The sequence below is a fragment of the Cydia strobilella genome, chromosome 16 (assembly GCF_947568885.1).
Source record: "Cydia strobilella chromosome 16, ilCydStro3.1, whole genome shotgun sequence".
In the NCBI taxonomy this organism is placed as follows: domain Eukaryota; kingdom Metazoa; phylum Arthropoda; class Insecta; order Lepidoptera; family Tortricidae; genus Cydia; species Cydia strobilella.
This window is the reverse complement of record NC_086056.1, coordinates 13219496-13245775: the sequence shown is the minus strand read 5'-3', so window position 1 is coordinate 13245775 and position 26280 is coordinate 13219496. Positions and strand designations below refer to the sequence as shown.

The 26280-nt window shown below is 41.4% G+C and overlaps 3 protein-coding genes across 6 annotated transcripts in view; 2 read left to right on the top strand and 1 right to left on the bottom strand.

Annotated features, from left to right (window-relative positions):
- Positions 1–348: 348 nt before the first annotated feature.
- LOC134748601 (dol-P-Man:Man(7)GlcNAc(2)-PP-Dol alpha-1,6-mannosyltransferase) lies at positions 349–22331 on the top strand. Its single transcript, XM_063683393.1, has 8 exons — positions 349–552; positions 629–761; positions 885–1058; positions 11166–11319; positions 12091–12235; positions 18897–19123; positions 19925–20065; positions 20407–22331. The coding sequence occupies exons 1-8, from the start codon at positions 427–429 to the stop codon at positions 21623–21625; spliced, it is 2319 nt and encodes a 772-aa protein (XP_063539463.1). The 5' UTR covers positions 349–426; the 3' UTR covers positions 21626–22331.
- LOC134748576 (uncharacterized) lies at positions 1690–4322 on the top strand. Its single transcript, XM_063683369.1, has 2 exons — positions 1690–3351; positions 3431–4322. The coding sequence occupies exon 1, from the start codon at positions 1902–1904 to the stop codon at positions 3171–3173; it is 1272 nt and encodes a 423-aa protein (XP_063539439.1). The 5' UTR covers positions 1690–1901; the 3' UTR covers positions 3174–3351; positions 3431–4322.
- Positions 22326–26280, bottom strand: part of LOC134748604 (ecdysteroid-phosphate phosphatase) — a 30960-nt gene continuing 27005 nt past the window's right edge. For all 4 annotated transcript variants that reach the window (XM_063683398.1, XM_063683396.1, XM_063683397.1 and 1 more), the window contains one exon: positions 22326–26020. In XM_063683398.1, coding sequence (XP_063539468.1) covers positions 25752–26020 — 269 coding nt within the window. In that variant the 3' untranslated portion in view covers positions 22326–25751. The remainder of the gene's footprint in view (positions 26021–26280) is intronic.

The window sequence follows — 26280 nt, the reverse complement described above, 5'->3', positions numbered from 1 at the left end:
AATATCCTCTTTTTATCAATTATTTCACTTTATACATTACTATGCTTCTTTACAAAAAGGTTTAATGAACCAAAACTTGCATTAACAAAACTTAACTTAACCTATTGTTTTTTCGTTCAGAAAATGTTACATGAGAGCCATTGAGAGCCAAGAATACAATACTCACTAGGAGCACGCGATATTAAATTGAAATTACTATGTGATTTAAAAAACTAATGTATATAAATATTGTAGTTCTCACATTGTGTTTTATAAAATTATTGATGAGTTTTGCATTTCGGTGTTTCTATCTTATTTTATACATATGTCATGTTCGTATTTCTGAACGCATTACTTCTGTCATTAAATCTGTCAACAACATCAAGAAGTTGACGTTTCAGTTGTGCGCTATGGGTTGATTATTTTTGGATTTTAGTTTAATAAAATATGGCTCGATTGCTTTATGTCATTGCTAGCTTACATGTCTTACTCTGCCCATTTACAAAAGTCGAAGAAAGTTTTAATATACAAGCATTTCACGATATTTTATATCATCGACATAACCTCTCACAGGTATTGAAGAAAATCTAATTTTGGATTCTTTAGTGGCATACTTACAATTGTGTAATATTTTAATAACTTGCTCCAGTACGACCACAATGAGTTCCCGGGAGTGGTGCCGCGTACATTCGTCGGGCCGCTTATTATTTCGGCTCTATCGGCGCCTATGGCCGCAATTTTTCATCTGTTTGGGATAAATAAGTTTTGGATGCAGTATGTTGGTAAGACTTTATTCTACACACGTACTATTAATCACACACATATTACGATATACTCGCAATAATATACTATGCTATTTATTTAAAGTAAGTAGATTTTGTTTATATTTATTATTTTGATTTCAGTGCGTCTAGTATTAGCATTGACTGTGATCGGAGCATGGACGCGGCTGAGGAACACGCTGCAGAAACAGTTTGGGAACACGTTTGCTTGGTGGTTCACTTTAATAACAGTCACTCAGTACCACTTCATGTTTTACATGAGCCGTCCACTACCTAATATTCTAGCATTACCCCTTGGTAAGTAAAAACAATTCTATTATATTAAGATTCCATTATTATTATTATTATAGCCTCTTCTTCTTCTTCTTCTTTTTCTAGGGGCTATGTAAGGCTCCAGAGCCTATGTATCACTGCGACCTTCTCTGATCTATTGTGATCGCCACCTACTACAACTCTCGATCCAAACCTGCAACTTCAAACAGCTGCAGGATCTTTTTGGTTTCGAGAGACTTTAACTCCTCCGGGCGCAATATATGTCCACCCAGGATCAAGTCACGAGTGCGCATTAGGCAGGGGCACTCTGTGAGGATGTGTAGGGGCGTCTCCTCTGCCTCCATACAGAGTCTGCACCGCCCCATGTCACGTTTCCCCATAGTGTGCATGTGCTTATTTAGGCCGCAGTGCCCGGTAAGCACCCTGACCAAGTTGCGCAGTTGGTTCCTAGGCAGCGCCAAGGCGCTCGAAGACGCCTTTTTGCTGAAGGCCTTGATAAGCGCTTTGGAATGGTTCAACCCTGGTTTCTCCCTCCAGAGTTGAATGGTTTTGTAGTGACAGTAGTTTTTGCAGTCCGGAGCCTGAATGTGCGGAACGATCCTCCGCACATTTGGGACCCGGAATGCAAACCCCAGGCTTCCTTTCACACCACTTCTCCTACTCCACTCCAAGAGGAGACAACCTCTTTAAAAAATCCCCAATCTAAGGTGGAACAATCGTGCCGAGAGATGCGTGGCTGAGGGGAAGCTCAGCCGCTAACGATGACCCTCGATACCGGGCAACCTCGAGGAGTATTTTGCCTTGTTCCGGCAAGCGGGGCTCTGCTGGAACCGACCACATTTTTCCCTAGCTTCTCGTGGGATTTGTATGGAGAACGTTAATAATAAAACTGAAGGTACCCTGGAAGACCTATGCCAGGAACTAATGCCCCTGATGGTAGGTGCGGAAAACTCTGCCCAAACATCAGAGCAAGCCATGGAGGGAGTGGAGAGCGTCGACACGGATGAAAGGAGCGATATTCATTGCCCAAACATCCCAACGGAGGCTCCCAACCCTGACACACGTAAGTCCGTCAAGAAATTGACGGGCTCTGCGAAGGGCCGCTACAAAGCTCTTAGAGGACTAGGAGTTGCGCACGAGGAGGCGCTACGACTGTCCGCAAAGAGCTTCGCGGAACTTAAAAAGTTGGGATACAAGTTCGGGTCCTCACACTCCAAACCCGAGCCGAAATCGGCCAAACGGCCGCGCTCGGAGGAAAAATCACCGCAGGGGAACGCCAGCAAGAACCCAAAGGTGAGTGAGAGCCCCCCAACCCAACCCCAACCTCTACAACCCTTTAACGAGGTCCTTAGCCAGGTCCGGGTCGGAATCAAGGACTCCAAGCCGATGAACGTCGCGCAGTTGGGGTCCCTATGCAATACCATCTTGCAAAAGATTGCGACTCTGGAGATGGATGAGGGACCAAAGTTCAAGGGTTATGCATACAAGCCAGGTTGGTTACTCATTACATGCAGTGACCAAAGATCCAAAGCCTGGCTTGAGGAAGTAACACCAACCCTAAAACCATGGCCGGAAGCCAACCTCGGGGTCATCCCTGAAAATGAGCTTCCTAAGCCTAATATAGGGATGGTGTTCATTCCTGAGATAGACGACTCCATGGTCAAGCAGTCGCTATCTCTACTCTATGCGCAGAACCAGGGGCTGCACACAGAGTTATGGAAGACTCTCCACACCAAAGTCGAGAAGGGTGGGGTTTTGGTAACCCTGTCTCTGGACGACGTGTCGGTGGAGAATCTTAAAAAAAAGGACCTAAAGGCAAACCTAGGTTTCCGGGAGGTCCAGTTTCGGCTAAAGGGCCAACCTAAGACCCAACAGCCCGAAACGCAACCCACCCAAAACCCAACACCGCAGCCTGCAAACCCTGCCCCTCCCACCACCCTAACCCAAACACCCGCCCGAAAGGTGCCTTCAGGTCCAAAGCGTGCGGCTCCTTCCACTTCCAATCCCACTCCAGGACCTCCGGGGTTGCAGCGGTTTCTCGCCAACAGGGGAGGCTACAGGGGCAAAAACCGCCCAAGGGGTAGAGGGAACGGAGGAGGCCACCAAGGGCACGGCAGTGCCCACCGCCGTGGCAAATAAAAAAGACGCTACCAGGGGTAGGGGGGTGATGTTCCTTCAGGCCAATCTCCACCACGCCATAGCGGCCACAGCGGTCGTAGAGAAGCTTTTTGGCGAAAATGGCCTGGACATCGCCCTCATACAAGAACCATGGATAAACACCAAGTCCATGGCAACAGGACTCAACAGAGCAGGAAAGGTACTAATCTACGAAAAAGGAGCTAAACCGAGAGCCTGCATCGTATTTAACAAAAATATTAACCTCTTGCCTGTTACAGAGCTATGCAGTGAAGATATAGTAGCTGCCTACGTCGATCTCAAAGGGAGAGGAGCACTGAAGGTAATAGTCTGCTCCGCCTACCTGCCCAGAGAGAAGCAAGACCCCACAGAAGAACTGACTAAAGTGCTAGAGTACGCTCAGGCACAAAAGGCGGAACTTATTGTGGGTTGTGATGCCAACGCCCACCACACCATCTGGGGGAGCACTGGAATCAACAAAAGGGGTGAGTTACTATCCCAATTTATCTTTACCAATTGTCTGCACTTGTTGAATAAGGGCAACACGCCCACCTTCGTAACTAGAGCTAGGCAAGAAGTATTAGATATAACCTTCGCTACTGAAAAGGCGGCAAGCTGCCTAGCCAACTGGCGTGTCAGCAGCGAAAATTCAATGTCGGACCACAGACATATTTTGTTCAGTGTTAAGGACTCTCTAGATAGGGAACCACTAACGCGTAGAAATCCAAAAGAAACGTCATGGGAAGCCTATAAGGCTGACCTGGAAAATCGTCTAAAGGATGTACCAAAATATGTCAAAACACCAGACTCTCTCAACCTGACAGTTAATCTATTATCTGAAGGCATACTTAGGGCCTACGAACAAAGCTGTCCTTTGAAAGAGGCAAAAACTACTAACACAACGACGTGGTGGAACAAAAGGCTAGAAAACCTCCGTAGGTCTACACGTCGCATATTCAATCACTCGACCACGCCGAATGAGTGGGAAAGGTATGGTAGAGCGTTGACTGAATATAATAAACAAATCAGGAAGGCAAAAAGGAGGTCATGGAGAAGGTTCTGTGAAGAGATTGCCCAAACTCACAAAGGAGCGCGAATTCACAAAATACTTTCCAAGACACCGACCAACTATCTCGGCCTTCTTAAAAGACCAGATGGCACTTTTACGAGCACAGAAGAGGAAACTCTAGACTTGCTCAGAGGCACCCACTTCCCCGGTTCGTACACAACCAGTAACACACAGTTATGCGCCCAAAGGAATAATCAAATCCACAGGGCACGCAATATCGACTGGAATTTGGCAACTAATATCTTTAGACCAAACAAAATTAAATGGGCATTGGAAAAATTTAAACCATTTAAATCGGCAGGAGAAGACGGAGTGTTTCCAGCACTTTTACAGCAAGGACAGGACCTCCTCCTCCCGCATCTGGCCAGAATATTCCGAGCAAGTTTTGCGTGGGGAATTATACCAGATCAATGGACTAGGGTCAAGGTACGCTTCATACCGAAAGCAGGGAAAAAGGACTATTCACAACCTAAATCCTTCAGACCTATTAGTCTAACATCGTTCCTACTCAAAACGATGGAAAGAATCATTGATCAGCACATTAGAGCGAAATATCTGGTGGATAGACCACTAAGTGTAAACCAACATGCTTACCAAAAGGGGAAATCTACGGAGACTGCCCTACTCGACCTGGTTGACAAGGTGCAGAAAACCCTAGAGGAAAAGCAAACCGCTCTATGTGCGTTCCTTGACGTCGAGGGTGCTTTCGATAATACGCCCACAGAGACCATACTTAATGGTATGAAATCAAAGGGAGTAGACGAAACCACCACCAGATGGGTACATAGCATGCTCTCGAACAGAGTAGCCACTCTGACCCTCAATACTATAGAGCATGAATTTTATACCACAAAAGGGTGCCCACAAGGAGGCGTTCTATCCCCACTATTATGGACCCTAGCAGTGGACCAACTTCTTGCAATTATGTCAGGCCAAGACTATGACACACAAGGATATGCCGACGACCTTGTAGTCATTGTCAAAGGCCCTTGCCTCCACACTATATCCAACCTAATGCAAGGAGCTCTAAACACAATATTCAAATGGTGTAGAGAAAATGACCTGTCCATTAATCCGAGTAAGACGGTAATAGTACCATTTACAAGAAAACGGAAGCTTGAAAAGCTTACAGAACCAAGACTTAATGGACAAATAATACCGTTCTCAGAAGAGGTCAAGTATCTAGGGGTCACTTTCGACCAAAAGTTAACTTGGAACGCTCACCTGAGGAAAATTATACAAAAAGCGAAAATGGCCATGTGGTCATGCTGTCGAATGGCAGGAGCAAGATGGGGTATAAGACCCAAAATTGCTATGTGGTTATACACAGCGGTAGTGAGGCCCATTATAACCTACGCCTCCGCAGTCTGGTGTAACAAAACCAGCCAAAAGACGGCAATAGATACTCTAAACAGCCTGCAACGCATGGCTTGTTTAACAGTAACAGGCGCCTTCTCCTCGACACCGGGGGCGGCCCTCGATGCACTGCTGGACATTTTACCACTCCACTTGCAGGTGCAAAAGGAGGCCAAGCAGTGCGTCTACAGAATATGCACGCTAAACAGGCCAAAATGGCGCTCTCAAGCACTAACCAAGCTGAAGGCCTGGGTTTTTGCAAATAAAACCCTTAGCATGCCCACTGATGACACGCACACAGAATGTCAATTTATCAAACTGTTCTCAGTAGAAATACCTCCTAGAGACAAATGGACCAACGGCCAAATGTACTTTGAGGAGGGAAGCCATATTTGGTACACAGATGGTTCCAAGAAAGGCAATGATGTAGGATGTGGGATCTATGGTGAAAGACCTAAGCTCAGAGCTAGCGTCAGCATGGGCACACAGGCCTCAATCTTCCAGGCAGAAGTCTTCGCCATCAACAAATGTGCGGAGATCAACCTGGATAAAAACCTAAGACACCAACATATCTACATCAACTCAGACAGCCAGGCTGCTCTGCTGGCACTAGATTCACTTGAGTCAAACTCAAAACTAGTCCAGAACTGTAAAAACAACCTAAATGCACTGGCTAACTCCAACAAAGTCATACTTAGATGGGTACCAGGGCACTCCGACATTAACGGAAATGAAGAAGCGGACGAACTTGCTAGAAAGGGCGCAGACACAACCCTGGTCGGCCCAGAACCGTTCTGTGGAACCACAAAACGGGATGCATATTCTCTGCTCAGCAACTTAGAAAAAACGAGAGCAATCGATTGGTGGAAGTTCGTCAAAGGACAAAAACACTCGAAAGCTCTAATTAAAGGATTCAACAGCAAAGTTGCTAAGGAGCTTCTAGGGCTCAAAAGACACAAAACCTGCGCGGTGACTAGAATACTGACTGGACACTGCAAGTTGAACAAACACATGTTTCAAATAGGAAAGATACAAGATCCGACATGCAGGTTCTGCCAGGAGTCAGAGGAGACTGCAATGCACATTCTCTGTTCCTGTGGACCACTAATGTCAAAAAGAAGTACCTACTTAGGGCGGCACGTACTGCAACCCTATGAGGTACAGAACATTACGGCCCAAAGAATCTGGAATTTTCTGGATTCAACGGGCATTAGTAATGAGCTTTAAAGGGCCGTCACAATAGATCACTGTTTGGTCGACGTGACACTCAAAGGCCCACAACGCCCCAAATAATAATAATAATAGTGACAGTAGGTCTTTAGGGTGAGCCGCGTTAGGCTTCTGGGAATCCCACAAAACGGCTCAGGACTGTAGTTCTTCCCCTTAGCCCCTGCTCGCGCGAGTTCGTCGGCCTTTTCGTTTCCAAGGATACCCGCATGCCCGGGACCCAACGTAGAACAACCTTGTTCCTGGCTCCAAGGTTGTTCAATAATTGCCTTCAGTTCTCAACCAGCCTCGATGTGGTGACATCAGAGGTTAGGGCTAAGAGTGCCGCCTGGCTATCCGAATGGATATAGATAGTATGGTTGCCGTAGTTGCTTTGCAGATTCATTGACGCACATTCAATAATGGCGTATACCTCTGCCTGGAATATAGAGCAAAAACACCCTAGGTTTAAGCTGATGCTTTTCCTGGGCGCTTCACCATATACTCCGCAGCCTACTTCAGATCCGGATTTGGAGCCATCAGTGTACCACCTCAGGCTTCCTTCTTTCCACTTAATTTGACTGTTTGACCAGTCCTCCCTTTTGGGGAGTTCCACTGAGTAGAGTTTGAGTGGACAAAATTTGGGTGCCATAGTGTCGGACGGCATCCCAAGAACAGGAATATCGTACACTGATTCCTTAAACAGTCTCAGAGTTTGCGATAACCAATTACCTCTCCTCGCGCCCGCTATTCTAAGCATACTAGATCTCGCCTCCAATTCCAGATGCAGGTGAAGGGGCAGTAGATTTAGTATGGCCTCTAGGGCTGCCGTCGGGGAGGATGACATGGCTCCAGTGACGATGACACAGGCAGTTCTTTGCAGGCTGCCAAGCCTCGTCACTGTTGCCTTCTGCGTCGTTTTTCTGTACCATGCTACGGAGGCGTAAGACACTATCGGCCTCACTATAGCCGTGTACAGCCACAAGGCAATCTTGGGTTTTAGACCCCATCGGTTGCCTGCTAAACGACAGCATATTGCCAAGGCTGATCTAGCCTTTTGTATAGTTCCGTCCACATGCTTGTTCCAGGTCAGTTTCTGGTCCAGTGTTACCCCCAGATATTTGACCTCTGTTGAGAACGGAATAGTTTTACCATTCATGACAAGCGGCTTAAGTTTGTCTAGTTTCCGCTTGTTCGTGAATGGAACTATAATTGTCTTGTCCGCATTGATAGACAATTCATTATCTCTGCACCATGTATTTATGGTGTTGAGAGCCCTCTGCATAAGGTCTGATAAAGTACTTTGACAGTTGCCCCTCACCGTCACAACAAGGTCGTCTGCGTACCCCTGAGTGTCGATTCGGAGCTCCGCCATCTTATGCAGAAGTCCATCCACCGCGAGAGTCCAGAGCAAGGGAGATAGGACACCCCCCTGCGGGCAGCCTCTCACAGTGGCCACTTCCAGTGTAGTGTTAAGCAAGTCTAGCCTAACCATTCTGCTTGAGAGCATGCTTTGCACCCAGCGGATAGTGGTGCCGTCCACCTCCTTGGCCCTGAGCCCTTCCACCAGTGTCCGAGTGGGTGTATTATCAAAAGCGCCCTCAATATCTAGGAAGGCCGACAGGGCTATGTCTTTGTCTTCCAAAGCCCTTTCCACTCTGTCAACCAGCTCCAGCAGGGCAGTCTCTGTAGATCTGCCCCTACGGTAAGCGTGTTGGGTGTCGTGTATGGGTTTGTTTAGAAGACAGCTCTCCCTGATATACTTATCAATTACCTTTTCCAAGGTTTTAAGGAGGAACGAGGAGAGGCTGATGGGTCTGAAGGACTTGGCTAAAGCGTAATCCTTCCTCCCAGCCTTCGGTATAAATAATACCTTAACCATGTTCCACTGCTCCGGTAGGTGTCCCCAGGCATAACTAGCTCTGAAGATCCTGACCAAATGCGGGATTAGGACTTCAGCTCCTCGCTGCATTAGCACAGGGCTTACTCCGTCCAGGCCGCACGTCTTGTAAGGTTTAAAGGAGTTTATAGCCCACCTCACTATCCCAGGTCTTATGACGAGGGCAGCCTGCCTCCAGTCCTCTGGGCGAGGCCTATGCAGGCCTCTGACCAGCTGGGGCTCGTGTGACTGTCCTGCCCCCGGAAAGTGAGTTTCAGCCAAGAGCTCCAAAGTCTCCATCTCACTAGCAGTGAAGGAGCCATCATGCCTCCTGAGAAGGCCTACTTGATTACTTCTAGCTTTGGAGAGTATCCTGTGAAGTCTCGCTCCTTGAGGCGTATTTTCAATTTCCTCGCAGAACCTCCTCCATGACGCTCTCTTAGCTTTCCTAATCTCTTTACTGTATTCATTTAGGGCTTTCCGATAGACCTCCCACTCCTGTGTCCTCTTAGCCCTATTGAATAACTTGCGTGTTTTGTCCCTGAGCCTCCTGAGGTTGGAGTTCCACCATGGGACCACACGTTTGGTTGATTTGAACTTGGGAGCACAGTTTTCTTCAAAGGCACTTACAATGCCATTTGAGACCACCTCCACCGCAAGTTCTAAACTCTCCCGCGTTTTGATTACCTTCGCTGCGGATTCCAGATTACTTTCTAGGCTGCTCCTGTAGCCTTCCCAGTCCGTCCTCCGGGGATCCCTGAAGGTGACCGTTTGAACGCTGAGAGAAAAAGCTATATTAAAACAGATGTGCTTATGATCTGACAACGATTCCGCATCACTTACCCTCCAGTTCTGAATGTGCCTGGCTAGATTTGAAGATGCAAAAGTCAAGTCTAAAACCTCCTTCCTGACCCTAGTGACAAAGGTAGGTGTACATCCCATGTTTAGAATTTGGAAGTTATTGCATAGAAGAAAGTCATGTAGTAACTCACCCCTATCATTGATGTCGGTGCTTCCCCAGTTGGTGTGATGGGCGTTAGCGTCACATCCCACCAGCATTTCTGCGTTGTGTCTGCGGGCGTACTCGGCCACGGCTGTGAGATCCGCAGAGGGGTCGTTCCTGTCTCCAGGGAGGTATGCCGAGCAGAGTATAATTCTCTGCCCGCTCCATCCCTTGAGATTTACATACGCTGCTACCAGGTCGTCTGTGCATAACTCTGGAACAGGTAGAAAGTCAATGTTCTTGCCAAAAACAATGCAGGCCCTAGGCTTAATTCCATTAGTATTGCATAAAACTTTACCAACCGAATTCAGTCCTAGTATGGTTGAGTTTCGCACCCAAGGTTATTATAGCCTCTTTGTTTCCACTCTTTTCAATTATTTAGTTTCTATTTCAGTTTTTAAATTTGGTTAAAATAGGTTTTTAAGGTGTTGTTGTTTCTGTTAATTTTTCTCCTTTCTTGGGGTATGGATCCCGTTTGGGTAAAGGCCTCCTCCCATTTCTTCCATAAATATCTATGTTTGGCATTGTACATCCAGTCTTTCCCCGCAACCTGTACTATGTCATTGGTCCACCGTAAGATTCCATATTGTTGTAAAACAAAATGGCAAAATTAGTTTGTAAACAATATTTTATCAAAGATTGATTTCTTTATTCTAAAGTATTTACTTTTAAAATGGCATGCTATTGAGTGATACGAATGAATGCTTTCCAACAAAAACTTACTCTGGGAGTTATTTTTTGTAGGGAGAAAATCAAATAGAAGATTCATAGTATTGCCAAGGAGATAGTCTGAAATATTTGTCTATTTTTAGGGTTCCGTACCTCAAAAGGAAAAAACGGAACCTTATAGGATGACTCGTGCATGTGTCTGTCTGTCTGTCACAGCCTATTTTTTCCGAAATTACTGGACCAATTAAGTTGAAATTTGGTATACATATGTAAGTTTGTGACCCAAAGACAGACATGTAACGTAAACAAATGAATTTGAAACATGGGGGCCACTTTTGGGGGGTAAACGAGAAAATTAAAAAATAAAGTTTTTCAAACTATATCATTCTACATATCAAATGAAAGAGCTTTTCATTTTGTATAAGTGGCCATGGTGCTCAGACGCATAGTTTCCGAGATACAATCGAAAAACCGAAAATGGAACCTTAAAACCCCCTTGGACTTTTGATATGTTCACCTCCTAACTAGTCCCCAAACAAAGCTAACGAAGTCAAAAATTGTGTTCAAAGCATTTCCCTCTATAACTTTTTTTGAGCATTCATTTCCTAATAGATCAAACTTTATGCAAAAAACACCATTTATTGCTAATATTAAATAGTCTTTCAAATTAAACAAATTTAATATACTAGACTTATATTGACCGGGATATAGACGTGATTACCTTTTGTATAAGTCTAGTGAAACTAACCGTGAATCATTCAAAACTCATAAATTTAATATAGCCTCATATTGAATAAAGGTTTTATTTTGTAGTGTTGCTAGCCTTTGAAGGATGGATATTAGGCAAGCACAAGCAGTTCCTGATATCAGCGGGGGCCAGCATGATCATCTTCAGGTCCGAGCTGGCGGTGCTTTTTGGACTGTTCCTCATCATTGATGTGTACTTTAAGAAGATTGACATCAAAACGTAAGTTACTCCAATCCATTTATAGTATTTTTTTTACATCATTTAATCATTATAAATGAAGGTGTGAAGCTGAAGTGTAAGTATTTTTTTTAATTGTGCACCATAAAATAAAACTATGAAAACGGATTATATCGCGTATATTGAATTTATAATACATCCCGACGTCACCCGTTGACCACGAACGCTGTAAAGAGTTCGAAACGTCGGGATGTATTATAAATTCAATATACGCGATATAATCCGTTTTCATAGTTTTATTTCATGAGTAACTATCGCGGTAACCGAAGACAATATTATGTGCACCATAAAGTTAAAAAATACACAGAAAATGAAATACAAGTTCAAGACTAGATAACAACAGGCAGTCTTATCGCTAAAAGTGATCTTTTCCAGACAACCCTTGGGTACAGAGTCTTCATAAATAATATCAAGAGTTTTCTTTGATATACATTTTTTGATACATCAAATTAATTGGAAGTTATGGTATTAGATTCAGGTAAGACAACAAAGGCGAAAGAATGTATCAACAAATTCTAGCTGCCTGAATCCTGCCTCAATTAATCTTGATTCATTACTTTTAACATAGGGTTTTCACTCTGCAGACTCAACACTAACAATACCTAATGATTTTTCTTGTTTCTTGTCACTGACATTGCGATATTTTCTAATTTCAATTACTTCATGAAGCAAATGTAACTCCAACCCATCCTCTTTTCTCCTCAAAAAACATCCTCTCTTCCATTCCAATTAAATATTAATAAAATTACCCAGGTTGCTCAAAATAGTGTTACCGGCCGGCGCGGGCCTGGTGGCGCTGACCGTGGTGGTGGACTCCGTGTTCTGGGGGCGGCTGCTGTGGCCCGAGGCCGAGGTGTTCTGGTACAACACCGTGTTGAACAAGAGCTCCGATTGGGGTGTATCCTTTTCAACAAACATGTGGATCTTTGAGTGGAAATGTAAACATCCCGGTTACAATGAAAAATGTCCTTATTTATTTAACAGCTACAATTTTTGTGCTCACCAGTTGGTGCCACTGTAGTGTAGGTCCAGAAAAACAGATCTCAAAATTCTGCTATGCTATAATTTTATAAAATCAATACATACAAACAAATACACAAAGGTATTTTAACGTCTGAATGTGCCATTTTTTTAACCTGTTTAATTTTGCATATATTTTAGTTAGGGTAAAAACGGGACCCTATTACTAAGACTCCGCTGTCCGTCTGTCACCAGGCTGTATCTCATCAGCCGTGATAGCTAGACAGTTGAAATTTTCACAGATGATGTATTTCTGTTGCCGCTATAACAACAAATACTAAAAAGTACGGAACCCTCGGTGCGCGAGTCCGACTCGCACTTGACCGTTTTTTTTAAACTACCAACATTTATTGAGCTATATTTATTGTTTACCATGATTATTCAAAGATGAACAAAGATTTACCACACTTACTTATGAATAAGAAGTGAAAATTCCCGATAAAAAAGCTTGAAACCCCCAAAAGTTCTAGGCATTTGACATTTTGAAAGACCTCCATCTACACTAGCGCCCCTAGCGGCGAAATTAAACGAGGTAGCCCTCATTCTTTGTTACTAGCAGCGTTTTACCTGAAATAAAACGCATATTAAAATACTTACCTCACTGGAAGCTTTATAATTGAGAGAGCATATCTGTTTCCGTCGAATTATCACCAGTCTAGTGCTTTATTTGACTCTTGTTTCCGGCAACAGTGGCGACACCTGGCGGACCGCGCCATTTTTACACCAGGTAAAAGATGTCCGGTGAACTGTTTGTCATTGGCTCAATTTCACCAGGCAGAAATTAAATGAAAGCTTCCAGTGAGGTAAGTATTTTAATATGCGTTTTATTTCAGGTAAAACGCTGCTATTAAATTACTTTACCGTCACTGGAAGCTTTATAATTGAGACCTGTTTGTTATCGCCTGGTGTCGCCCCTTATTAGATTAATTCTAATGTATTATAGCGCCAATGTGATTGATTAGTATCTGAATTTATGATGACTGAAATATATGATACTGAAATATCGATTTCAATTATTTTATTCTTCGAACAGATAATTTTACACTTAGTACTTCAAATGTAATGATTTATAGTTATTCCTTATTATAATTTATTTATGTACTTCTTTTAATTGTATAATCTTGCCTGAACGATCAGGTACAATGATTGCAACCAGGCACAGCGCCTGAGAAATCAAATTTACTTTACTATTACTATATTATATAAATCAATGATCGTAATACCTATACAGAATTAAACAATTGTGTGACATTTGTAGAAGAAATACTTGTTCTTGCTACCTGTCTCCTGTAAAATCGCTGGAAATGTGTTAGCTGATTGCCAGTTTCCACGAGCCATAATGTCATCAAGGGAATGATTTTCCCACCAACTTTTTGAAGCTGCAGCTGATCTAATACTACCTTGGGCAGCTGCTATGTTCGCTTCTTTAAACAAAGTTTTTATCTAATTAGCAATGATCGTCCGTGAGGCTGGCTGCGGCCGATTCTTGACACTTGTCATGAACAAATTAAATGATTTATTTAGCAGCATTACGTCTGTCATTTACAAGTGATATGGTTCTTTCTATCCAAAAAAGGGAGATTTAGCATACTATTACTCGTATTTGCTAATAGTTTCCAACCTGACTGCCTGTAATTACTAGTCTATTTTTGAGCCAAACTGTGGCCAAAAAATGATACATTTATCTGATCTTATACAGTTGTCATGGTCAATCGTAAGCAAGGTTAAATTATGTATGCGCCTACCAGAGCACAGAAGTAGTAAAGTGGCCGTATGACGCATTATTTGGAAAGCATTGTTAAAGAAATATCAGTTAATCAACATCCCAAAATGGGGGTTTAGTCGTTTTAGGACATGTTAAGGAAATCGACTTAAGAATATGTTTTATCAGAACATGTGAACTCAAACAACTTGATGTTTCAGTGTTACACAATGTAGAAACGACTGACTTGTGTAAAAGTATGGTATTATACTGATAATTTATTTATTTGATGTAAATCCGATAAAAATTGTGCTAGTTTATATATATATTTGTACATGCCAAAGAAATCCAACGTTGCCAAGCTCAAGCTTTCTTGTAAGTTCTTAAAGTCATTTTTCTGCAAGAATTGTTAAGCAATGATAATTGATCTGAGCTCCATGACTAGCGCCTCAGAGTATACTTATACAGAGTATACTTCCAAACCTCGAGAATCATTTCCTCGACTTAGGGAGGTGGTAACCCTGTCGACGTGTCGATGAGATTGAGATTCTTCCGCAGGTGTCTCAGAGTAAGCGGCCTTGCTAGCGCTCGGGCTTTGAGATCTGCCCGCCAGAACATTTTTTCCCTAGCAAGGCATCATTACCAGAAATATCCCGGTCGATTGGTTCAAGTGAGCGAGGACTATTGACATCAGAAAAGGTGGTGGGAATACCCACGCGAGTGGATAGTTCCACGGAATACTGAATGCGTGGTACATCGCTTGAGGGTCTTTCAGGTCTCGGGATACATAATATTGTGTACCATGTGGGCTGTTGCCGAGGCGAATAGATCCACCACCGGTATTTCCCACTTCGCAAAAACTGTATCCACGCAAGCCGGTAGTAAGTGCCATTCCGGCGGTAGGTGACGACGCGATAATTGATCGGCTTGACAATTGTACTTCCCCGGTAGATAATGTATGCTAAAGTGTATTTGATTTTGATCTAGAAGATCTAAAGTCCGATGGGTTATGTTTACCAGGGCTAACGATTTCGATCCCCCTTCTTTCATTAGACGGGTTACGGCCGTCCTGTTGTCGCATTGTATAGGCATCAAACTGTGATGCAACAGGTGAGCGTAACCTTGAAGAACATGAAGGATAGCTAACATTTCTTTCTGATTGCAATGAAGGTTCCGAAGCTCCCGAAAGAGCTAGGTCGTTCAACTGCGACCCGGACATCGGTTTTAGAAAATTGGTGGGGAGGGTGATGTAGAGTTGTTGACGCCTGTCAACTTTATACCCACCAATTTAATCGCTCGACACACTTTGCGGTATTAGGAACGATGTGTTCGATGGGTCTGGCAGGGTGAAATTTACTTACCATCGATACTTATGAGGGTTCGAATAAAGATTTTGACATGATCTAGTAGTATGGCATTTTGATGGACAATCAGAAAATCGTCTAGGTAAACTACAATTCTGACATTCCATTGTTGCCGCAAGGTCTGAGCTACCCAATTTGTCAGTATTGACAACGTTTTTGTCAATTTTGTCAGTATAGAAAATACACTTGGCGTACGTGCGTGCAACGTGAGACTTGGACGTGGAACGTGGAAGTATATTATGATTATTATGGCATATACCTGCACACCCCGTCATTTGGTTGAGGAAGTCGGGTATCCGATGAATGTTTATGTGGTGAAACGGTTCGACCAGTATATAAACCGTTTAGCGCTTTCAAGTTGAAAATTGGTCGAGCTGATCCGTCCGATAAAAGGAAAAGAGGAGAAATGAAGCTTGGTGACGGTTAGTGCTACACTTAGAATGCCTTGAGCCTTCATTTTGGGCACGGAGCATCATTGACATCATTAACTATATATTGACGATCGGTCTGCAGTGGGTAGTGACCCTGCCTATGAAGCCGATGGTCCCGGGTTCGAATCCCGGCAAGGGTATTTATTTGTATGATGAACACAGATATTTGTTCCTGAGAATCCTGAATCATGGGTGTTTTCTATGTATATAAGTATGTATATTTCTATATATGTATATATATCGTCGCCTAGTACTTATAGTACAAGCTTTGCTTAGTTTGGTGCTAGGTCAATCTGTGTAAGATTGTCCCCAAATATTTATTTATTTATATAATTCACCACTAACCTCTGACAGGATTGACTCGTTATCAGGGAAAGCAATTTTTGAGGCAACGTTTGTTTTTAAAACAATTATTATCTTGGCAAAGAGTGTTGACATTGCCAACTGCAATATGCTTGCGAAGCTCACCCATTCACTGATCACTATCCATTTCTTAAAATAGCAATGCAAATAAATAAATATTAATTCTAGTGCACAATTGAAGAAATTTTCTTTTGACACAGGAGTGTGATGAAAGAGGCCTGATTTTAAATTGGGATACACCAGAAGTGGTTATGCAAGGAATGGTATGCGATACCCTCGTATTAACTTTAATGCAATAGCAAATGAGACAATGGGAGCCCCAGAAATACTGGTGCTCCCATTTTCTTCCACTGTATGAGGAAGTGCGCTACCGGCCTACTTGAAACGGTTCCGAGTCATGGTTTCTGCCGTTTCTGGTTGCCTTTGTAACCTCTACTGGAATTTCCTCATCCTCTAGTATTTACCTCCACGACCGGGCCGCGAGCCTCAATTTTGAAACTACGCTCTTCCACTTGTGTGGTAAGCAAGGTGGTTTTTTGAAGGTTGACCCAAGGGTAATTTGGTTGTTGACAATTTTGCCAATGACATACACCCCGCGAGGGTGCGTCGGTACAGGTTTGCATATGCGTATTTTGCGAGGAAAAGTACCCTGAGCTCGCATTGCACTGAATTCCACGCGATGGAATTGTAGGTTTTTGTATGCCTTGCCCCCGCGAGGGGCGGCTGTTAGGCTGATTTGCCTTGGTAATATCATTATGTTTAAGAGGCCAAACATGTTTCAAACTCCTCCTGCCTTTTCAAGAGGTGAAGTAAAAGAATCAGCATCAAAAATGTTAGTTGTGCAAGGGGGGATTTGGTTTACTAATGCCTTGACAAGTGGCTGTTTAATTTGGCTTGTAATGGCCTCTCTGCGTATTTCAATAGCTTCGGCGCGGTAACCACAAACTAATTGCAGAAGATCAGAGGAAATCTTTTGTAAATCGAGCTCATTAACTAGTATTTAATTCATAAGAAAAATTTCATACTTTTAGCCCACGATAAAAGACTACGAAATCTATCTTGAATCGCCTGTTTTTGTTTCAAAATGGAGTAGGTAATAGCTGCATATGATTCTATCAGCATAAGCTAGATGGCGTAAAGTATCATACATGTTTACCTCTTCGTTTGTTTCCAGGTCTATGAAACCTGGAGTATGATTGTAAATTTTTTATATATCAGAGTATCTACCCTCAGACCATGCTGCGCTTCCCAAGCGTTGAACGTCAAGAAGCATTTTAAATAAAATACTGGAGTCTTAGGGACCGAAGGTTCCTTTAATTTCGTTTCAATATCAAAGTGAACGGCAAATTTAAATTTGCGTCTTGACTCTCAGCGTTCGTCAAAAATGCAAGCGATTGTATAATTTCTCACAAAAAGTATAATCGGATAGAAAGATCTGCAAATAAAACACTATAGTAAACTGGTTAATTATTTGGCACAATAATTTAAAATGTAGGTAGTGGTCCGAACAGAAAAACTGTTAAAATATATGACCACATATTCATTTTACTAATATTAGAAATCAGGGTACTTACGTGACGTGGTCACTTTTTACACTTAAATTCACTTTAATTAATATAACGTATTGATTTACGGAATCACACGTAACAATTTAATTTCATTTTTTAAAATTTAAATTGTAATGGCCGCAGGGTCAGTGAGCCTGACTCGCTGCGGACTTGTTGTTTCGACGGGAAACTGAATGCCAATGACAAACAGTTCACCGGACATCTTTTACCTGGTGTAAAAATGGCGCGGTCCGCCAGGTGTCGCCACTGTTGCCGGAAACAAGAGTCAAATAAAGCACTAGACTGGTGATAATTCGACGGAAACAGATATGCACTCTCAATTATAAAGCTTCCAGTGACGGTAAAGTAATTTAATGTCTTATTTTAATCTCTTCAATGTCAACCGCGGCGTCATAAAAAGGAACGTGGGTAGAACTACAACGAGGTCGCCGTGGCAACCTGGTCACTCTTTGTAGACTGGTTTGCAATTAAGTAGGATTATTTTGAGAATTTGTAGTACTAGGAAGAACCTATATTGTTGATCTTTACGCCACAACATTCGACGTCTAGCGAGACCTATCTATGACTAGTTACGTGCCTACCGCCATGATGGGTGAATCAATTTTTAGAACACTCATTTCGTGTTTTAGACTCCCTAGCAAAAAAAACTGTTTTTCAATATCCATGTAATTTTTTTGACTTTTTTGTTTACACTGGCATTATTAGATACATAAATATTTAATTAACACATTAAAATTAACAGCTTGATCAGATAAAAGTTACATTTTGTACGGTAACGCAGCAGAAAAATACAAAAATGGTGTGTCCCTGATTTTTGTATGGAAGTAAACTTTTTTCTGTTGCATTACGCTTTACCATACAAAATGTAACTTTTATCTGATCAAGTTGTTAATTTTAATGTGTTAAATAATACTTATAACTTATAAATATAAGTAACATGTTTTAAAAAAAATGATTTTTCTTTGCTAGGGAGTCTAGCGACACGAAATATAAGTGTTCTAAATGTTGATTCTCCATTCACCCACATACCAATATGATAGTGGCTTTTACGAATTTTACATTGTTACAATACACTTAAATTTGAAAAAACATGTCCTTAACCAGTAATCAGACTTCCCCATTCCTCTGGTACCTATACTCGGCGCTGCCTCGCGGGCTCGGCCCGAGCTTGCTCCTAGCGCCTCTAGGCGCGTACCTAGACAAGCGAATGGTGCAGTTGGTCGCTCCGGCACTTGTCTACGTGTTGCTGTACTCGATGTTACCGCATAAGGAGCTGCGGTTCATTATATACGTGTTCCCGCTGTTCAATATGGCGTCCGCTGCGGCCTGCTCTTATATGTAAGTTGTTTATATTATTAGATATAATATGGATTATCTCTAATGTTTTTTTTTTTTTTTCGATCAAACCCTACGCCGTTAAACAAAAGGTTTCTTTTGTGCACTGCGGTGGCTACCTCATTTTTTAAGTGAAAAGGATCACGCCCGTTTTAAAGGCAATTTTAGCGTGCTACGCACATAGGGCTCAAGTTTAAGTAACAACTTTTTGCTATCTCCGAATATTCTTACCTGTCGTCCTACAGTACCCAAACGTGGTTACTCCGAATGCTGTTATCTGAATTTGAACCATATAAGTAGAACGCTAAAATTGCCTTTTAAACGGGCGTGATCCTTTTCACTGATGAGAAAAGAAACAATGACTTTTGTTTAATTAGGGTTTGGGCGAAAATCATTTGAGATAATTCGTACTATACCTAGGCTGGCCCTTAGATAATAGTATCTAGTAATAGTAGATAGCCAGATAGGGGATGGTGCAAGTCACCCCGGCACTTTTCTACGTGTGTTTACAAATCATGGGACTATTATTTGTATAATGTTGAATTTATGTCCTAGGTTTATATTAAACCCAGGTATCAAACTCCTGATAAAAATGAAATTTCGCAATTCATGGGTCATGTCCTCATATTATGACACATTGTCATGTTGTCTCAACCTTAACTTTTTATTTAATCTTATATCAATGTGATAAGGTCTACAATTAGTAAGAATTTGTTTTAAAGTTAGCCTATACGGGTAGATTTTGACATGGCGCAATTGACCTTAATTAATACAAGTAAATTAACTCGGATGTTTTTTTTAAAGATTTACTCGCCGAACGAAAGCGCCGATCTTTGAGCTCCTATTCTGGGGCACCGTTGTGGTAGTGGTTGGCAATGTGCTGCTGTCAGTCGCCTTTGCGTCCGTGGCCATGACCAACTACCCGGGCGGGGTCGCCATGACGAGGTAAGGTTCCGAATCTAAATGAATAAATATTCGTTTGTCCCTATTACAGTAAATTTCGAGATCCAAATGAAGTGGGCGGGGCTTTTCGTGTAAGACGCCCAAGTACCAGTTTACCAGTATAGCTTTAGAACCCGAATTACATTAGAAAATTGTGACAACCTTCAAAATACAAGATTATATAGGTGCATTCTTTTATCGAATTTTGCTTTATTTATGCTTTTAATAGAATTTGAGACAACCAATTGTATTATTTATATTATATACAATATAATTAGTATTACTTAAATAGTCCAAGATTCACTCTTCTACACTAGATTTAGTCATTCCTATTTTTTTTTCAGATTTCACAAACTCCTTAAGAACGAACCATACGTCCACCTACATATCAGCAATTTGGCAGCACAGACCGGCGTAACTAGGTTCACAGAGATCCACAACCCCCATTGGCAATACAGCAAAAACGAATCTCTCGACGCAGAACAATTACAAGAGTACACCCACCTCCTAATAGAAGCTAAGAGTAAATATTCACCAAACCTTAAATCATTCACTCATACGCATACAGTTCTAGAGGGTATAGATACGTTTTCTGCAGTTTCCCTAAATTATAAACTTTTACCTCCGATCAAAATAAAAACTCGCCCAGCGCTGTTTATTCTACAAAGGAAAGATTTTCGTGAATATCCACACGGTCATAAAGTTCGTATTGATAGCAGTGGTCGAGAAGAACCAGATTTAAGTAGCCCTTCAGATGACAATATGTACAATGAGTTGGAAACAGAATATGCTAATAATGATAGTTCTGAATCTGAAGGATTACTAGATGAAGAACAATTTGTTGAAGAAGAAGAAGAACAGACAGTTGAAATTGAAGAGCCAATAGTTAAATCAGAAAATATTGTTGAAACTGAAGAAGAATCTCCTGCAGACGACGAGACAGCAAACGATGCAAGTGATGTACATGTCCAAGAGATTGTTAGAGAAATATACAACACGGTAAATGTTGAAGAAATTGAAGAGAAGGAAGAAATTATTAAAAAGCCAAAGGTTAAGAAAGCAATTGAGGAGTTGAAAAGTTTGAGAAAAGAGAAAAAACTAAAAGCGATAGCGAAAATAAAATCTGAAACTCGAAAAGAGGTTGTGGCATCTGCAAAAGAAAAGCTCAGGGAGTTGATGAAACGACACAAAAAGATCGCTGAGGAACTCTATGGTGACAGTCCCGATGCAAAGGAACATGTAGTTGAAGTAGATGGCAGAGGTGATATACCTGAAGAATTACAGGAAACCGTCGCTGAAGAACAAACTCAAGTAGATGCAGAAAATCAAGTTGAACAGGAACAAGACGTAACTGAAAATCTTAAAGTTATTGCAGAAACGGCGGCCACAAATAAAAACATTGATGAGATAGTTGAAGAAGTTATAGCTAGACTTATAGATAGAAAAATATATGATGATAAAACTAAACCAGAGGATATCAAAGCCGAGGACAGGCAAGTGATCCAACAGATTGTAGAAGAGATCCTAGCAGAGAAAATGAATTATACTAGATTTGATCAGTAATTGTTTTTAGTATTTAATGATTTTACAGTTACTAATTTGATCTCGGATATAGTTATCTAACGGACTACTCTACCGTCAGATTAAAATAACTACGTACACAGCAAATTTTAAGATACACAGCCCTGGTTTGAATACTTCTATCTAGAGGACATATTATAACATATTTATATCGGGTCTATCGTGTTAATCGCGTAACCTGCCGGCCTAGCCAAGGTGACAGTCGCTATCGCTTCGCCATCGAATCGCTTTGTGTCTCTCTATCACTCTTCCATATAAGTGTGACAGTGACATTTGCGTTTCGTTCGCTACGGAGCGTTAGCGACTGGCATGTTGTCTACGGGGTCTGCTTAGCAACGTCAGAAATAAAGGTAACAGAATAAATTCGCTTTAGGTAAATATGATTTAATATGTGTTCAAAACGAGAAAGTTTTAAATTGGATATTCTATCCAGAGGAGTAATATCGCTACATTTCAATTTTCGAATCTTTAAAACTATAATTCCTGATTATTCAATGCATTTTACATGTAACAGCATTTTTCTAATACATAGCATTTTATAGTAATGCAATATTTTACTGTTAGAATGTAATGTCAAGAAATCTAGTCACATATCCGAAAAATAATCTGTCTTATTGTTGAATTTGTTGTTATGTATATTTATTATTAAGATTTTCTTACAATGTGTAAATAAAACGATTAATAATTATGAGACATTTATTTAATCTTACATTTCTTAAGGCTAAGTGTATTGAATTGTTTACTTACATTGATAATCATGATTAATAACAATCTAATCAGTCTAATAAGGCATAAGAAGTACATAATGCACAGGTACCGTGATTGAAGTCGTATGGGTTTAAACTCTGCCATGGGAGCTACCACAAGAAGCCGCGATTGCACAGACGGTGCAATTTAAAGTTTGTCCTCAATAATCTATACCAGTTATAAAACAAAATAAAAAAACAAAGTTGTATACAAACCCAACCCGCATTGGGCCAGCGTGGGGACTATAGCCCAAACCCTCTCGCACATGGGAAGAGGCATGTGCCCAGCCGTGGGACGTACATAGGCTAAATATACGGACGGCAACCATTTAATGCGCAATTCTAAATTTTGAAACTAATAAGTAACTTTGTTTGTTCTTGTTTATTACTAACATCAATGGGGTTAGTTAAAGGTTTGTGTAGATGGCGCCATAGGTTCTACCTGTCTATAGTTTGTTTCTATGAGATTTGGCTTAAAGGGCTAGCATCCAAGCCATAAAATTCCCACAAAGAAAACATGAATTTTACGCTTTTCTTCGAACTGACAGGAAAACCTATGCTGGCGCCACCTGTAAAATACTTCGACCAGCCAGCCCTATTACAAGAGGTGTACGGTGTTTCTTAGCTAGTACTAAGTAATTAGTTAATCTTATGTGTTACATCTTTGCCATAAGGTTTACCAATCCTCAGTTAACGGTGTGGACAATGGTAGAATAATAATTTCAATACGTAAATTGGCAGTGACGTTTGCTTTACAAACAACAGAGTCAACAGAGCCAAAAGATTTTATAAAAGTACAAACATGAACTGTATTGACTCTGATGGTTCTATATTAAAATATGCTATAAGGGGGTTTTCAGAAAAAATTGTACCATTTACTTTTTTTCGGAAACCCATCAATTTTTATTAGACTACTTTATTTAGACTCAGAATCACGAGTGAATGAGAACTATTGAATGAGACAAAGAAAAAAAGTGTCCTCGGTGTTTCATACAAATTTTGGGTGACAGTTTTATAACGGTATGTGAAAATGCGTTACAAAAGTGTCATTTTTATGGGGACACATTTTTTTCTGTTTAAATCCTCGTGATTCTGAGTAGAAATAACCCAAAAGTTGATAGATTATCGAAACAAAGTTAATGGTACACTTTTAAGTGAAAATGCCCATAATTATAATTGCCTATCAACACAGACTAGAAATAAAATACTATGTGGACCATGGTATGATAATATACTCCGCCTGGTACTCTCTTCCGAGACTCGCGAACCACGTTACTGACACTAGCCTACGTCATCGTGAACCTGCATGATGACGTAGGCTTGTCAGTCACGTGGTTCGCGAGTCTCGGAAGAGAGTACCTTGATATTATTATACCATGATGTGGACCTTTCGGCCACTGCATGAATTTCTTCAGTGACATAATTATTAAGTCCCTTTATAATATTGATCGACTGCATGCAAATATGTGGACTGAGAATTAAGTTTAACCCTATGACAATTAAAGACGTCAACTGACGCGCGGCTACAGCCTAATACCAACCTTCGTGCATTGCGATAAGGCTCACGATGACGCGCCGCGCAAGATAGACGTGGCCTTCAAAGGGTTAAATTAATGCTCAGTGAAAAAACAATATAGTAGAGAAAGTATTTATACAGTAAAATTGCTTAGATTATTTTAATTCTATGCCATAAGTTAGATATCTACAAATAATTAAGTAACAATATAATTCTATCGTTCACTGAAACTCTAGGAATGTGGAAAGCATTTCCGAGTAATTATCACAGTAAGATGAACATGTTTTACAAAAAATGATAAACTACTAGCTTTTGCCCGCGACTTCGTCTGCGTGGACTTAGTAACAGCAGCTAAAGTAAGTATAGCGCCTGGAAAAATTGTTATAGCAATTATTCAATTTGAGCAAATTATGCACACAAATTAGCAGGCACTTCATTAATTATCTCAATTCCACCCTCCTATGTCTGATTTCTATATGTCCTTCTCAGGGACTCAACCTATCTCTATGCCAAATTTCATCTAAATCGATTCAGCGGTTTAAGCGTGAAGAGGGAACACACAGACAGACAGACTTTCGCATTTATAATATTAGTATGGATAAAATTAACAGGTGCCATGCCTTCGTGAACTCTAGCTTTTTGTTTTGATACAATGATTTTATACTCAAGATTTATCGATTCATTAAATGGTTTGATTTACGGGGCCTGTTAACTTAATTATAAAAAATACCAATAAAATTCGATGATCTTTAAGTTAATCTCTACAATTTGATGTTGAAGTTACAGATTTCGTATTAAAACATTATTCGTAACAAATTAAATTGATGTATGACTGAAATTATTTGAAATTGTATGAGACTTCCAAAGACTTCTAGTATAATCAGAACCATCTTGCTTTGACCATACATATTTATCTCAAATAATTGCGATCAAAGAAATTGCCATAACTCTCATAAAATAAACGCCATTAAACCACAACATTATCAAAGTAAACACCTTGAAAAATGCTACGCGATCACGTCAGCTCAGTGCAACCCTAAGAGGTCTATCCCACTGACAACCAGTTTTTTGAGGGTACGGTTTTGTGCAAGATCCCATTTTTAGATCCAGCAAACAGAATGCTGTGAACGTCACTATATTAGCACGTCAACTATTAAAACGGGATCCTGCAGAAAACCGTAAAAGCAAAAAACTGGACGTCAGAGGGAAAGAGCTTTAAGGACTGTTTCCGTTGACGTTTTATGTACATTTACGTTTGTTTATGTACACAGGCGTCGCATCGTATGGGAAGACAGTATTTATAGAATGTGTCACCGTTTAGCTCTATTAAAGCATAGTGTATGAAAATGACGCCATGTTACATGTAGTATGAATTTTCTTAAATGATTTTTACGCTTAAGACCCTAATCTGTTAAACAAAAACCATTGTTTCTTTTGTGCGAGTGGTGGGCTACCGTGTCTGAGCGCGTGTCAAAGCAACAATAACGTTTAAAAAGTGGCTGTATCATGGTGGTTTTAAGGTTCAAATATATGTAATAATATGAGCGCTCGCCTACATTGAGGTGGTCGATGGTCCTACATTACCAAAATATGTTATAGTACTTCAATTTGAACCTTAAAACCACCACGATACGCTTTTCAAACGAATGTTGCTTTGGCACGCGCTCAGACACGGGAGCCCACCACTCGCACAAAAGAAACAATGGCTTTTGTTTAACGGATTAGGGTCTTAGGCTCATTTGTGAAGATTCGTACTATATACCTGCGTTAACTATCGAACGATTCTCAGTGCGATCAACATGCTCAGATACAGCTAACATTTCACTTAATTGAACAATATTACAATTTACAAATCTAGCAATATCTTCCAATCGAACCTGCCGGAGCTGGAGTTGATGGAGGGCGGGCAGGGCGGGCAGACCACCTGCCACGGGTTGTCGCGCACGGCGCCGAGCGCGCAGTACGGCACGCGCAGCAGGTGCGGGTTGAGGGTGTAGGGCTCCGGCTCCGGCTCCGGCTCCGGCCCCGGGGAGCCCGCGCCCGGGCTCAGCCGCTTCAGCGCCAGCACCATCATGTCCAGCGTGGCCGCGTGACCGATGAAGATTATGTTGCCGCCTGAATTCAATCATTTATTACATTAACAGGTTTACAAACCCCCAACACGTAATGAACCGGATGAAACTATTTTGATATAACATGTATAAGATTAAGAACCACCGCTAGAAAATCGGCTTTCAAATAAAAAATATGCATCCAAATCGGTTCACCCGTTTAACAGCTCCGGTGCCACAGACAGACATACACATATTGATCAAACTTATAATATAACACCCCTCTTTTTGCGTCGGGGTTTGAAAAAAGACAGTGGCGCTGAA

Coding starts and splice junctions, on each gene's coding strand:
- LOC134748601 (XM_063683393.1), top strand. CDS start 427: ATGGCTCGATTGCTTTATGTCATTGCTAGCTTACATGTCTTACTCTGC. Junction 12,236..18,896: donor ACAAGAGCTCCGATTGGGGT/GTATCCTTTTCA, acceptor ACCAGTAATCAG/ACTTCCCCATTCCTCTGGTA. Junction 20,066..20,406: donor GGCGGGGTCGCCATGACGAG/GTAAGGTTCCGA, acceptor TTTTTTTTTCAG/ATTTCACAAACTCCTTAAGA.
- LOC134748576 (XM_063683369.1), top strand. CDS start 1,902: ATGGAGAACGTTAATAATAAAACTGAAGGTACCCTGGAAGACCTATGC.